The 13,028-nt window shown below is 56.7% G+C and overlaps 1 protein-coding gene across 4 annotated transcripts in view; it reads right to left on the bottom strand.

The window, feature by feature from the left end:
- The window catches only part of Ttc39a (tetratricopeptide repeat domain 39A), a 36,848-nt gene that overhangs the window by 9,975 nt on the left and 13,845 nt on the right, over positions 1-13,028 (bottom strand). For all 4 annotated transcript variants that reach the window (XM_055629103.1, XM_055629104.1, XM_055629105.1 and 1 more), the window contains exons 3-12: positions 11,021-11,152; positions 10,568-10,644; positions 10,151-10,218; positions 6,582-6,646; positions 4,643-4,742; positions 3,859-3,924; positions 2,474-2,582; positions 2,036-2,103; positions 1,900-1,959; positions 614-775 (exon numbers count right to left, since the gene is read on the bottom strand). In XM_055629103.1, the coding sequence (XP_055485078.1) occupies positions 614-775; positions 1,900-1,959; positions 2,036-2,103; positions 2,474-2,582; positions 3,859-3,924; positions 4,643-4,742; positions 6,582-6,646; positions 10,151-10,218; positions 10,568-10,644; positions 11,021-11,152 (907 nt within the window). The remainder of the gene's footprint in view (positions 1-613; positions 776-1,899; positions 1,960-2,035; positions 2,104-2,473; positions 2,583-3,858; positions 3,925-4,642; positions 4,743-6,581; positions 6,647-10,150; positions 10,219-10,567; positions 10,645-11,020; positions 11,153-13,028) is intronic.

Below are 13,028 nucleotides of genomic sequence, written 5' to 3'. Positions count from 1 at the left end.
TTTTGCCTACATGGTGTAACCGTAATCCTGTAACACTGCAATCTCCTTCCTCCTCTCTCACACACCCTCCCTAGTCACATCACCTCAGGTTTTTTTCCTCTGAAAACACCCCTCTGCTACTCTCTTTCCGGAACGGAACCTTCTCACCTGTTCCAGATGCCGGCACAGATGTGTGAGGCTTAATCGTGCACTCTGCTTGAAGCTAAGGGGAAGCTGTAACTCGGGGGGCAGCCCCTGGCCGCCCTTCCTGTCATACGGAGAGCAGCTGTCTGCAGGAGACAGATGTCAGGGCCACAGGTGGCATGGCTACGCCAACCCAAACGATGCGATTGGAATTCCTGGAGTCGGGTGGCGCCCAATGACTTCAGCTGTATGAGCTGAGGGGCCTCCGGTGGTTAAGATCTGTTTGAGCCCAGTGACCAGTAACTAGATCCACTGGCGCCATTGGAGTCCCCCAAAGTTTCTCTGCTCGACGCAGCTTTTAGCTCCTCCCACTCAAGTCCCACTCAGACATCTGGCTCTGTTCGGATCCCAGTGGACACGGCTGTGTTCAGCCAGGGTTTGGCCCTTCCTTCAGGGTCCCCCCGACGGCGCACCCCCAGAGTCAGCCCACCTTGGACCAGGAGTTCTCCTTGCTCAGCAGGTCAGCGTAAAAGTAGGCCATCTTCCACTGGCCCTTGTAGGTAAAGCACCACATCAGCTCCCAGTAACACATGTGGTGGAACTGCTTCCAGTGCTGCTGGGCCTCGCAGCACTCTTCAAAGCGCCGGATGGCCTGTGGGTGGCAGCAGGTCAGCGCAGCCCCAGCACACCCTCTGCAGCCTTCCACGCCACAGCAGGGACTGCCTCCCCCAGGGTACTATGGTCCAGAACTGAGCCAGGCCAAGATGGGGTCTGGCTTCCTGTCCTGGCTCTACGCTTAGCCGTTTGGGCCAGAGGCCCATGGCTGCCTCTCCTTTTGATTCGATTTGGTCATTAAGGGAGAGCATGGGATGGAGCATGCAGGGGAGGGGGGGCAGGAAGCACCAGATGTCACTGCTGTGACGTCTGCAGTGGCGTGTGCTCCCGTGGATGGATGTGGGTGGAGTCATCCTCAAGCATCTCTCCTCAGGGGCTATCGGCCTGTTTGGGGACAAGGTTTCTCCCCGGGATCTGGGGTTCCCCAGTTAGGCTAGGCTGGCTGGTCTGGCCGGTCAGCAGCCTCAGGCCTCCAGCTGCCTGGCCTCCCAGGTCTGGGATTCCATTTCCCACGTCTCCATGGTTACCCACGCCTGGGACTGCAGCCTGCCAGGGCTGCCTGGACACTTCCGGGACTCTACAGTGTAGCGTGGTACATTGGCACGGTGCCACGTAGTCAGGGACTTTGCCGTGACTGTGACCGTCCCCGTCTCTAGCCCAGTGGTCCAGGACCTTCCTAGGACGACCTTCCTGGTGCTGCGGCCCTCTATGTTGTGGGGACCCCAACCATAAATTACTTCTGTTGCTCCCTCGTAACTGTAACTTTGGTACTCTTATGAACCGTAACATAAATGTCTTTTCTGAGGTCTTACGAGACCCCTGTGAAGGGGTTGCACCCCACAGCTTGAGAACTACTGCTCTAGCCATTTCCAACGCTCTCTCTCCTCCACCCCCACCCCCATCTGCCACATCCAGCCTAGTCGCCGTGCCCTGGGCTTTTCCTGACCAGGAATGCCCTATCTCCTTATCGAAAGAGCACAAACGCCACAACCTCTCCTCTCCCAGACACCTCGGCCAGCCGTGCCCGTGCCCCCACCCCCACCCCGCTCCCCGCGCTGCTCAGGAAATCGGGCTCCTCCTACCCCCGAGGATGCTCTCCGTGTCTAACCTCTTGCAGGCCTGAGGCACACCCCCCCCAAAAGGAGCCCCCCCATCACTCACGGCGTCAATGTTTCCTTTGATAGCTTCAATCCGCCCAGCAAAGAACAGGAAGATGGCGCCCTGCAATGATACTCGTGAGGATCCGGGTGGGACCACTGGGTCCTGGGGTGGGGTGCCCAGCAGGCCCTGGTCTCACCTTGGGGTATCGGTTCAGGTAGGGCTTCAGCAGCTTCTCTGCCTCCTCGATGTTGACATTCCCTGTACCTGGAGGTGGCAGGGAGGGACAGGGCTTAGGTTACCACTGCTGGCCTGGCAACGTGCCAAGGCCTTCCCTGGGGCCTCACGATTCTCCCTGTCTCCCGAGGAGCAGGAGGTTTGAACAAGCTATGTGGACACTGTCCCGGGACATCGCAGGTTCAGTAATCTGGAGGCCCGTTCTGGGTCTGCGCCCAGAACCGCGGACGGCATCTTCGCACCTTCCACCAAGTGGCACAATCCCCCCCACCCACCCCAACCCCGTTCTCCAGCCGGAACCTGCGCAGGCTGGAGGCCCGGATGCCCCGCAGGCCCGGCGCAGGCTCCCGAGCAGGGTCTGCAGCCCGGAAGCCTCCCGCCCCTCCCCCGGGCCTCCTACCAAGCACGAAGGTGAGGAAGGTGTGGTAACACAGCAGCAGCATGACGCACAGCACCGCGCGGAAGCTGTGCCCGCTCGCGCCCTCCTCCAGCTGCAGCAGCCCGTAGTCCTGGGGGGACAAGACGACAGTCTGGGGTCCCCAGAGGACCACGGGAGTCCAGAGGAGAGTCTGTTCTCCGGAGGCACGGGCCAAGGGCTGGCCCTTCCATCTCTCCGTGGGCACCTGCTCTTGACCATCTTGGCACGGAAGCCAAGCTGCCCGGTCTGCTTAGGAGGATTCCCGAGCAAAGGAGTCCTAACCGTAAGCTGGTACTGATGGTGCCAGGAAGCCCGGGGCCCAGAAAGGCTTCCTGGGGAGAATGTTCCAGAATGTCTCTGGAGCCAACCCAGACCCAGCCTCTGTGTGTAGTCTCCGCTGACCTTCCTCTGCATTCTTGCCCTTTCTCAGACATGGGCCTGGCCTGCCTTCACCCTCCACAGCGGCTGCGCTGGCTTGGGACTGACATTCCTGCAGCCTCCCTGATAACTCCTACCCAACAGCTTGCTCTGGGGGGCCTCCAGCTGTGGACAGCTTCCCCAGGGCCCGGGATGGGCCTGAGGAGGCACTGAGCCTGCTTCCCTCCCCTGTGCTGCCCTTTTGTAGGCGCCCTGAGGAAACCCCATATCCGGGCTCACAGAGTCCACAGAGGAAAGGTGCTCGGGCACGCCGACCACACATCTGTTTCTGCAGACTGTCATGTGTCGGCTGAGAAAGGGTCTCGCCATGGAGCGCTAACTGCCCTGAAACTCACTATTATAGACCAGGCTGGCCTCGAACCCAGAGAGATCCACCTGCCTCTGCCTCCTGAGCGCTGGGATAAAAGGTGTGCTCCACCACCGCCTAGCTTGTATGGCACTCCTAATGGTGTTTTTGTGATTAAATAAGGTGGAGACAGGGAGGAGGCTGAGGATGACTCCAGTGCTCCTTCCATCACTCTGGCTACCTCCTGAGGGGGCCTCCCTGCTCCGCTTCCTCCAACCCCTGCTGGTGTGCATAGGCCTTGCCCTCAGTGGGTCCCCTGGTTCCTCTCTGAAGCACAGGAGGGCTCCCTGCTCAACTCACAGATGGCGGAGGGGTGCCCGAAGCTGACCTTGGACAAAAGGCCTAGCTCAAGGCCTGGGAGTGAGCAGTGGACCAAGGGGAGAAGGCGGGGCTCCTGACAAGTGCTGTGGAAAGACAACATGGTCCTCTCGGGCCGCCCTCAGTCTATGCTGCAAGGCCCCAGGCAGGGAGAGGTCTGTGGGGCTCAGAGAGAGATCTGAGGCAGGCCTGACACCAGGCCGCATGGCCCCTAGGCCCCACTCTGGACTGGGCAGATGGAGGGGACCCACAGGTGGGCGTTTACCTTGTTTCCTGAAAACCCGACAAACTCCAGCAGCCTCAGGATCCTTGTGGGAAGCATGGACAGCGTCTGTGGGGCCAGAGGCAGTGGGGGTGGAGGGCAGTGGAGGGGAAAGTCCCAGCACCCCGCCCAGCTCGGAAATCGAGGCCGCCTCTCCCAGACCCATGGCCTCTGCGTGCCATCGCCCTGGCCTGGCTCCTTCCTGCACATGTGCGCTTGCGTTTCCACGTCTCTCCCACCCAGCCCACACCCTCCCTCCGCCTGGACCACCCGTCCCTGCCTGAAACTCCTGCCGGACCTTTCAACAGCCAACCCAAGTGCTTACTTATCTTCCTCCCCTCTCCAGGAGCCCTGAAGAGAACTGGGGGCCCTGTCCCCCGTGGGTCACCGCTGCCATTAGGCCTGTCTCCCTCCCTCCCTTCCTCCCTCCCTCCCTCCCTCCCTCCCTCCCTCCCTCCGGGGCAGTGGTTAAAAGCCAGCTCTCCCCGGGGCTGAAGCAGTCTGCTTTCCTGGGCTTGTCAGTTTCCACGGCTACAATTACCTCCCCCCACTTGCAGAGGGGTTCAAGCTACCGAGTAGGCACAGGCAGTAGGCACATGTGGACTAGAGGGGTCACCCTCTGTGACCCTCCCCCCAGCTGGAGCCCGTAAGGCTGGTGACATTTTAGAGCCACCTCTGGGCCCCGCGCCTAGCACACAGCCAGGCACAGTGGCCCTCGGGGGTGGCCTGCGTGGGGTGAGTGGCCTCTGGGGCCCAGAGGCTGAAGAACCGGGGGATGGCCACTCACCAGGTTGAAGGCTCCCACGCCGAGCTTCACCCCGCCTTCAAAGTGCCTGTGGCTCTCTCCCTTGCTGTACTGCGAGGATTGGACCAGACTGTCCAGTTCCCTGTGGGAGGGTGGCTCTCAGCCACACAGCCAGGCCGGCCCCCATCCCTCCACCCCCCTGCCAGGGGTGTCTCAGAACGCAGCGGCGGCCTGTCTACAGTTCTGCAGACCCAGAGGCCTGATACCCAACACATCGCCATCTTGTCTCCTAGCACAGAGGTGTGCTTCTCACCCCTAACCGACACCACGCTGGCCCTGGGGGTACAACACGCTCCGTGGGCCTCTCTGCTGGGGGAAGAGGGAGCCTGTCCACAGTGTATGTTCATGGCATCCCTGGCTCCGTCCTCAGCCAGGATGTCTCTGGACTAGCGTCTCACAGGCAGTGACTGATTTCAGACTTGTAGATAAAGGATGGCAGGACGGACCCACTACTGGGCACTTGCCAATGCCCTCTTCTTAGGACCTTCTCTTGGGGTTGGCTTGACTGGAATCCATCCCTTTCTCCTAGTTGACAGCACTGAAGCTTTCTAGTCAGCGCTACCCCGGGCTTCTCGGTGCCAGGCACCAGAGGGCAGCATCGTGCACAGTAGCCCCACTCTGTCCCACAGCTCTCCTGTCTGGGAGACAGTCCCCCTCTCACTGAAAGCAGAATTGCCCCGGGCTGTGCTTAGTCTTCGGTAGAGAGGGTTTCTTTGAGATGGTGTTTAAGTGGACAGGTGGCCTGGGAGCTAGGCCCTGGACCTGGAGCTGGCCTGACGCACCACTCTGACAGGGACAATGAAAGCTGTGAGGCGTGAGGCGCAGATGAAGAATTGAGGGCAGGCCTAAAGGTCCTCGGAGGGACGTAGGAGAGGCAGCAAGGATGGGGGAGGGGAGCCCACGGACTGGGCAGCCGAAAGGGAGCCTGGGAGTGGGAAAGGGGCGGCCTGACCGGGCTTGTGTTTTGTAGTCACCGTTATGGAAGCTGGCAGGGACACTGGAGGGGACCGTGGCACTTGTCTGCTTGTCCGTACCATCTCTCCCTCCCCCCCAGCACAGGCTTGCAAGTGTCCTGCACGGACAAGAGTCACCTGGAGGATGCAGTTAGAGCACCAGGTGCTCTCACAGTGAACTGGGGAACAAGTTCTGCCGCCTAACATGTACCGTGTAACATAGGGGAGGGGGCTGGGCTTCCAGCGCTGTGTTGGATTTCAGACTTGTAGATAAGGGACTGGGGAAAAGTGCTCTGAGCTAGGTGTTCAGGCTTTCCCTCAGCACAGCTTGTCCCTGGCCCAGAGGACTTGTGTCAGGGATCCAGACATAGTGTGGGAAAGATTCTAGCCCTTGGGGAATGTGAGTCTGTGTGTATGTATATGTGCACGTGTGTCTCTGTGTGTGTATGTGTGTGTGTGTGTGTGTGTGTGTGTGTGTGTATCCATGTGTGTGTGTACATGTAGGTGTGGTGTCCGTGTGTGTGTATGTGTGTGTGTGTACATGTAGGTGTGGTGTCCGTGCACGCACGTGTGTGTGTGTGTGTGTGTGTGTGTGTGTGTGTGTGTGTGCATGTACTATCTCTAGTGTGTTAAAAGGTTAAGGAAGACATTGTAGGAAAAGTAGGATTTGGACTGGGCCTTTACAAATGGGTAGTTCTACCGATGTTTCTTAAAGTCCTCTGGCCGTCTGTGGCCCCACCTTCAGCCCAGGCTGTTTGTGGTGAACATGGGCCTTCTTTTTCTCTGGCAGACAAGACACTCAAGACGCCAAACACACAGGTATAGCCAGAAATCCAGAAGGTTCAGGGGTCCACCAATCTGCCCGAGCTCTCAGTTTTCTAGGTGGGCCTCCCAGGGGGCAGTCTGAGGGGCCAGGTAGCAGGCTCTGGCCCCCGGCTCCCAGCCCTCCACAGTCCAACCCCACTCACTTGTAAGTCTGGTAACTGTTTCGAACTTTGATGCCACCCTTGATGAAGCTCACCATGTTCTCATCCTGTGGAGAGGAGAGGGGACGAGAGCTGGGCAGGTGGCTGGAGCCAGAGGGTCACACAGGGCCCGACAGCCCTCCATCCTGTGCGAGAGCTATGCTGGGTGAGGTGGTCAGAGGCCACTCAAAGCAGACTGCCACACCCCCTTCCTCTCTCAGACAGACAGACACACACACACACACACACACGTACACACACACACACACTCGAGCACACCGTCAGCAGCGTCTCCCTCCAGGTAGGAGAATCTTGTGAGATGAGGAGGGGTGCTCGTTTTGGGGAAGTTGAAGAAAGTTGTTGTAACTCATTATTTGAAGTCCCAGCAGCCCCCAGTTTGCCTGGCAACCCCAATCCTGGTGTCCACTCACGGAAAATGAATGGACGGGGGCTGAGAAGTATCATCAGGAATGTCCACAGCATCGGTGTTCAAGAAACCCCAAACCAAAAGCAACCAAGACTCACCCGTGGAAAGCTAGGTAGAGGCATATTTACACAAGAGAGTATTACCCAGCCACACAGGGTGCTGAGGCCCACACAACTGGATGCCAACCAAAGCATAACAACCTGCTGCTCAGACACAAACGGCCACGAAAGGCGAGTGACAAGGAAGGTGATGGCTTCCCCTGGGAAGGAGGTGGGGCGGAGGGACAAGCCTTGCTGTGTAGACCTGGCCTCCAACCAACTCAGAGCATGTGTGTAAGAATAACACGTAATAATAAAACAAAAGTCTTGCTTCAGTGCATCCTAAGCCGAGGACTAGCCCACTCCGATCACCCAAGGGCCAAAAGATTGTGTTTTAAAGAGCTGAGGGGCATCCGCCCATGGCACCCAGGAGTCAGGTCCAGGGTCGGCATGACAATCCTAAGGGTGTTCCGGTGGCAGCCGTGCCTTAGCAGTAACCAACAGCTCTCTCACTGGATTTAAGATTTGCACACTAAGAGGAAAACCATATCTAGTCCTGGAGACCTAGCCAACAGCTAGTGCTAGCCAAGGGTCCTGGGGAATCCACACTCATGAATTTACCAACCCAGCCTAATTTCTAACAACGATCTGTGAACATCTGTCCTTCCACCCACGGAAATTTCATCCCCGGAAGCTTCTTTTTGTAATGGATGGGGACCACTACAGAAAACCACAACCAATCAAAATGCAGAGCTGCGGAGGCCAGTCCCAGTGGGAACACTGCGGAAGATGGGGCACAGATTGTAGGAGCCCGAGGATCAGGGAGTTTGCCGTGAGACTGTGTCTCCTGGGATGTCTGAGGCTGCAGCCAGAAAGTCTCACCAACGTGACCGCCCAGCTGGGAGCTGAACTAGGATGAAAGCAGCACACATGCCCGAGCAGACGGGGGAAGGCCAATGAGGCCTCAACCCCAGGCAAGGAACTACAGGCAACGGAGGAAAGCTGGAAGTGGGAGGGGGTGGTCTTCTCCAGGGAGGGACACACCAAGCGGCTGTCCAGTGCCAAACTGCCAGGCCTGAGAACATGCAGACGAGTAACATTACATGGACTGAGTTACACTTTAAATACGTATGTGTAAACATATAAACAGACGCATGCAATCACAGTTAGTGAAAAAGAAAGCCCATACATCTGCAGGCTGGCGAGGAGGGGTGGGTAAGGGAGGTTTGGGAGGCAGGAAGAGAGAAGTGTTGTGATCAAATTCCAGTTTAAGGGGCTGGAGAGATGGCTCAGTGGCTAAGCTGTTCTTCCTGAGTTCAGGGCAACCACAACGTGGCTCAGAAGCAGCTTTTGTTTGTTTGTTTGAGACAGGGTTTCTCTGTGTAGCCCTGACTGTTCTGGACTAGCTATGTAGACCAGGCTGACCTCAAATTCATAGAGATCCGCCTGCCTCTGTCTACCAAATGCTGTAATTACAGGCCTGTGCCACCACCAAGCCTCTAACCCCAGTGCTCAGGAGGCAGAGGCAGGCAGATCTTTGTGAGTTCAAGGCCAGCCTGGTCTACAGAGTAAGTTCCAGAACAGCCAAAGTTACACAGAAAAATCCTGTCTTGAAAAAGCAAACAAACAAAAAAATTTTATGATTAGAAAAGAAAAGAGCTGAAAATATACACACAAGTAATATTTTACAGACCGATACACTGTCTCACTGGCTTTTCTTCTAGAGGGCCTCAGTTAAAGTCCCAGCACCCACATGGTGATTCACAGCAACCTATAACTCCAAGTCCAGGGAATCTGGCCTCCAAGGGCACCAGGCATGCATGTAGCACAGAGGCATATATGCAAGCAACACACACACACACACACACACACACACACACACACACACACACACATAAAATGTAAGTAATAAAACAGTATTTTTAAAAATTAAAAATAGCTAAGGAATCCAGGTCTGGTAGCACACACCTTTAATCTAAGCACTTAGGAGGCAGAGGCAGGGGGATTACCATGAGTTCAAGGCTCCTTTGGTCTGCAATGTGTTTCAGGTCAGCTAGAGCTGCCTATTGAGACCCTATCTAAAAACACAGGAAGCAGCTAAGAAAATAAATAGCACCCAACACTGAAATGCATCTGCCCTCCTCCAATACACACGCATACAATATACACGATGATGGCTGCCGTGTTCTAACAAAGCAGCTCTAGCAAAATTCTGCACTGACATTGTGGTAGGGAGATCTGTCTCTGACTTGGCCGGACCCAAATTCAAATCCCAGTTCATTAGTTGCTGATCACGTGACCCGAGGAACCCTCTCCCGAAGACTCTGCTTTGCTGTCCTCTGAGGTGAGGGTTAAGTAACAAGTGTGAGCACGTCCAAAGGACCTCGTGTCATGGCAGGGATGCAAAGACATGTCCAGGGCTGGGGAGATGCCACACAAGCCTCAGGACAGAATTGGGTCCCCAGAACGCTGGTGTTTAGCCAGATGTGCCTCTGTAAGCCTTTCCAGAGACTCACCTGACACCTGCATGCCGGCTAGCCTGGAGCCACAGCTCAGCCACAAAAATAAGAGACCAAGCAGGAGAGCACCGATTCCCGAAAAGCTCTCCTCCAACCCCCGCATCCACAGCGTGCCTTCCCCCTTCCCATCACAGGCACGCATGCGCACACACACGCATGCACTAAATACATACATGTTTTAAAAGTTGGACCGTGACGGGGAACGACAACTGGCATTCACCTGTTCTCCACACACACATACATTCACCACAAGGATAGGCAAAATGTCAGGCCTATGTACACACAAAGCCTGTTATGTCACTTGCTACAAGGGTTTGCTGCACCAATCGAGCAAGGCGGGTCCGTGGCCATGCCTATGTCCGTGTGACTCCTGACAGGAGCAGCAGCAGTGACCAGAAGGAAGCAGCACCTCGAGAACCCTGGACGTGTGAGGAGGAAACAGCCAGCCCTCCTCCTCCAGCTCGGCCAGGGTTGGGAGTTGAGGACCGAGCCTCGGCCTCTGCCACCTCTCAGGGGACAGGCAGGTCAGGCTTGCACACGGCGATTGCACACATGTGGGGTGAGCTGAGGTGCGGGAGCACATCCTACCTGCAGGAAGGTCAGCGCTGCTCTCTGCAGGAGGCATTCTGCATAGCAGACCTCTGCGTGGATTTCCTCTGCAGGAAAGACAAAAAGCACAACCAAACCAAAGCCTGGGCTTCTAGTCAGGAGGCTCCGGTGAGGCCACAGCGAAGTCACAGAGGCCCGTTCTAAGCAGCTCTGGGGGGGGGGGGGAGGCACAGCACTCTTCCTGACCCCCGGGTGGTGCTGGCTTAGGTGGCTGCTCTCACCTGCTCTAACCCTTCCTTCAGGGGCCACAGGCCAGGGCCACCTTTGTGTCCCTGCATTATGCCACATAGCACAGCCCCCTTGGGGGCCACCAGAATGGATAACCTTTCTCTCCTCCCCTCCCCAGGCCTGGGGCCACCAGAGTCCATGCTGGGGGGGACACCTCGGGTGCCACACCTTCCGTGAACTGCTCCATGGTGGGGCGGTGCACCAGGTTGCTGAAGGAGTCGGTCATCGAAGACTTCCTCCGGTGCCTGGGGAAGGAGAAAGGCCCCCGGTGATTGCACGAGGTTGAGAGAGGGACACACACTCACACACACGCTTTGCTACCCTCTCAAATGTTGGAAGGTTTGTGGCCACCCTCCGCAGGAGTCTCCAGACTCCGATGCACAGCTCTCCCAGTCCAGCCCCTTTTATAAACGGAGAACGTAAACTCCTGGGAGGGACCTGCCCAAGACAGTTGAAAAGTGGCAAAGACAGAGAGCCCTTGTTCTCCCCAGTGACCGGCTCAGACTGGACTGGACAGCCACGCCAACGGGGACACAGCAAGACGACACACCAGGCTCTTGCTTAGGACAGGAAGAGAGGAGTGTGGGCCTCGCTACCCCATCCCTGTCCCGCCGCTCCAACCTCTGACACAGCGACTGTGCCTCCTTCATCATGTTGCCAGCATGCAGGATGTCCTGGGGGTCGAAGGTCATCATGGCCTGCATCTCCAGAATGGTGGCATACGTCAGTGAGTGGTACATGCTCTCCTTGGTTCTGTGGGACAAAGTGGACACAGAGGTGGCTGGCTGGCCGCAGACCTGCCAGCTCCTCCGGTGACATAGTTCCAAAGTTTAACCCTTTCATGGCATCTCAGATGACCTCCAGAGGAGGAGGAAGGGCAGAGCAGGAACGGGAGTGGGGTAGGAAGGTAACAATGCATCGCAGGCAAGCAGGAAACTGCCGAGACTTTAAAAACTAAGAGACAAAAGATATCCATCTGGTTCCCAGCTCTTCTTCCTGCTGAGTGACCTCAAGTAGACCTCCAGGTCTAAGCCTCACCAGTCTCTCCTGGAGAGGGGGACACAGGTCCTGACTCTGGCTGAGGCTGCCCTTGCTTCTGCGCCTCCTCCAGCAGGCCAACCTCTGGTCCTGATTACTCCCCCCCAACCCCCCCCCCCCCCCCCCCCCGTCCCCTCTGATCTACAGCACCCGGCTGAACCTCCCAGCACTCAAGACTGTAACCCGGACACAGCAAGATGACTCGGCAGGCAAAGACACTTGCCACCAAGCCTGACCACCTCAGAACCCACACTTCTGCAAGGTACTCCCACACCTCCCTCCTCCAGGCCCTTGCCCAGGCTGCTCCCCCAGCCTGAGATGTCTTTCTCCTGCTCCACATCTTCTGACTCAGTCACCACAGTCTTCAAGCCCTCGGGGAATTCAGGCTCCTCCCTGGGAAGCACATGTCCATGACAAGGCACCACCACACTGAGCCCCCCTGAGCACAGGCTTCAATCTCCCTCTAGACTGTGGGTACCGAGGGCCAGCGCTTGGCTGGGACTCATCTCTGCACCCTGACGTGACAGGCCTGAGCCAGGGCAGCCCCGGAAAGGCTTCATCCCCTGCCTCCCTGCACCTCCACAAACCCTACCTTCTACACTAAAGGGCGACTTGGGGGCACAGAGGCAGCATTTAGCCCAATGTGGACAAAGCAGAGGGCAATAACGGCTGGAAAAAGGAACTTGGCTGTTACTCCAGCAACAGGGGCTGATGCTGCCGAGCAGCCAGGACCACTGAGGCTGGCAGGGGAACAGCTGGCCTGATGTGGCTGAGGCCTGCATGGTTTGGTTCCCTTCCCCAAGCGCCTCTGTCAATTATTTACAAAACTCCTCAGCCCCAGGACAATGCTGGGAACATCGGAGGAGAGAGAGATGACTAAATTTTATAAAGGGTTTTATTGTTAGATCACGTGACTTTAGCCAGCTTCCTTTCTTGTTAAAGCAAAGCCTGTGGGTGAGTTACTCTTTTCCTTCTGGGCGACCCTCAGAGGTTAGGATTTTTGTTTTATTTTACTTATTTGTTTGTTTTGAGGCAGAGTCTCAGACTTCTCCCTCTGCCTGCCACGGGCTGGGATTACAGCCATGCACCACTATACCAGGCTGTGCCAGCTATTGGTCAGGATTTTTGAGGACCAAAGGAACAAAAGGCTGGTGGACTTGTCCCCATTCTGCCAGTTCCCAGAAATCTCCCAGCCTGTGCCACGGCTGCTCTATGTAGGGACCATGGCTTGTGGAAGGATCCGGCTGTCCGTAGTGGGGGGTGCTGGGGGTCCCTCAGACACAGGCTGGAATTGTGGCTTTGCCGGTCACCTGCGTGACTCTGGTAGTTCTGCTGGCCTCTCTGAGTCTCAGGATTCCCTCTACAGAAAACAAAGGCAGCTGGGCGTGACAGCTTTAATCTCAGCACACTCGGGATGCAGAGGTAGGCAGATCTCTAAGTTCCAGGCTTCCCTGGTCTATATGGCAAATTTCAGGCCGGCGAGAGACCTGCCCCCAACCCCAACACAGACAGAGAGAGGAAGAGGAGGAGAAGAAGTGAAAGAAAGAAAGAAAGAAAGAAAGAAAGAAAGAAAGAAAGAAAGAAAGAAAGA

The sequence above is a fragment of the Psammomys obesus genome, unplaced genomic scaffold (assembly GCF_907164565.1).
Source record: "Psammomys obesus unplaced genomic scaffold, mPsaObe1.curated_primary_1811, whole genome shotgun sequence".
NCBI classification, from domain to species: Eukaryota; Metazoa; Chordata; class Mammalia; order Rodentia; family Muridae; genus Psammomys; species Psammomys obesus.
The sequence above is the reverse complement of the archived record's forward strand: the minus strand, read 5'-3'. Positions and strand labels throughout refer to the sequence as shown.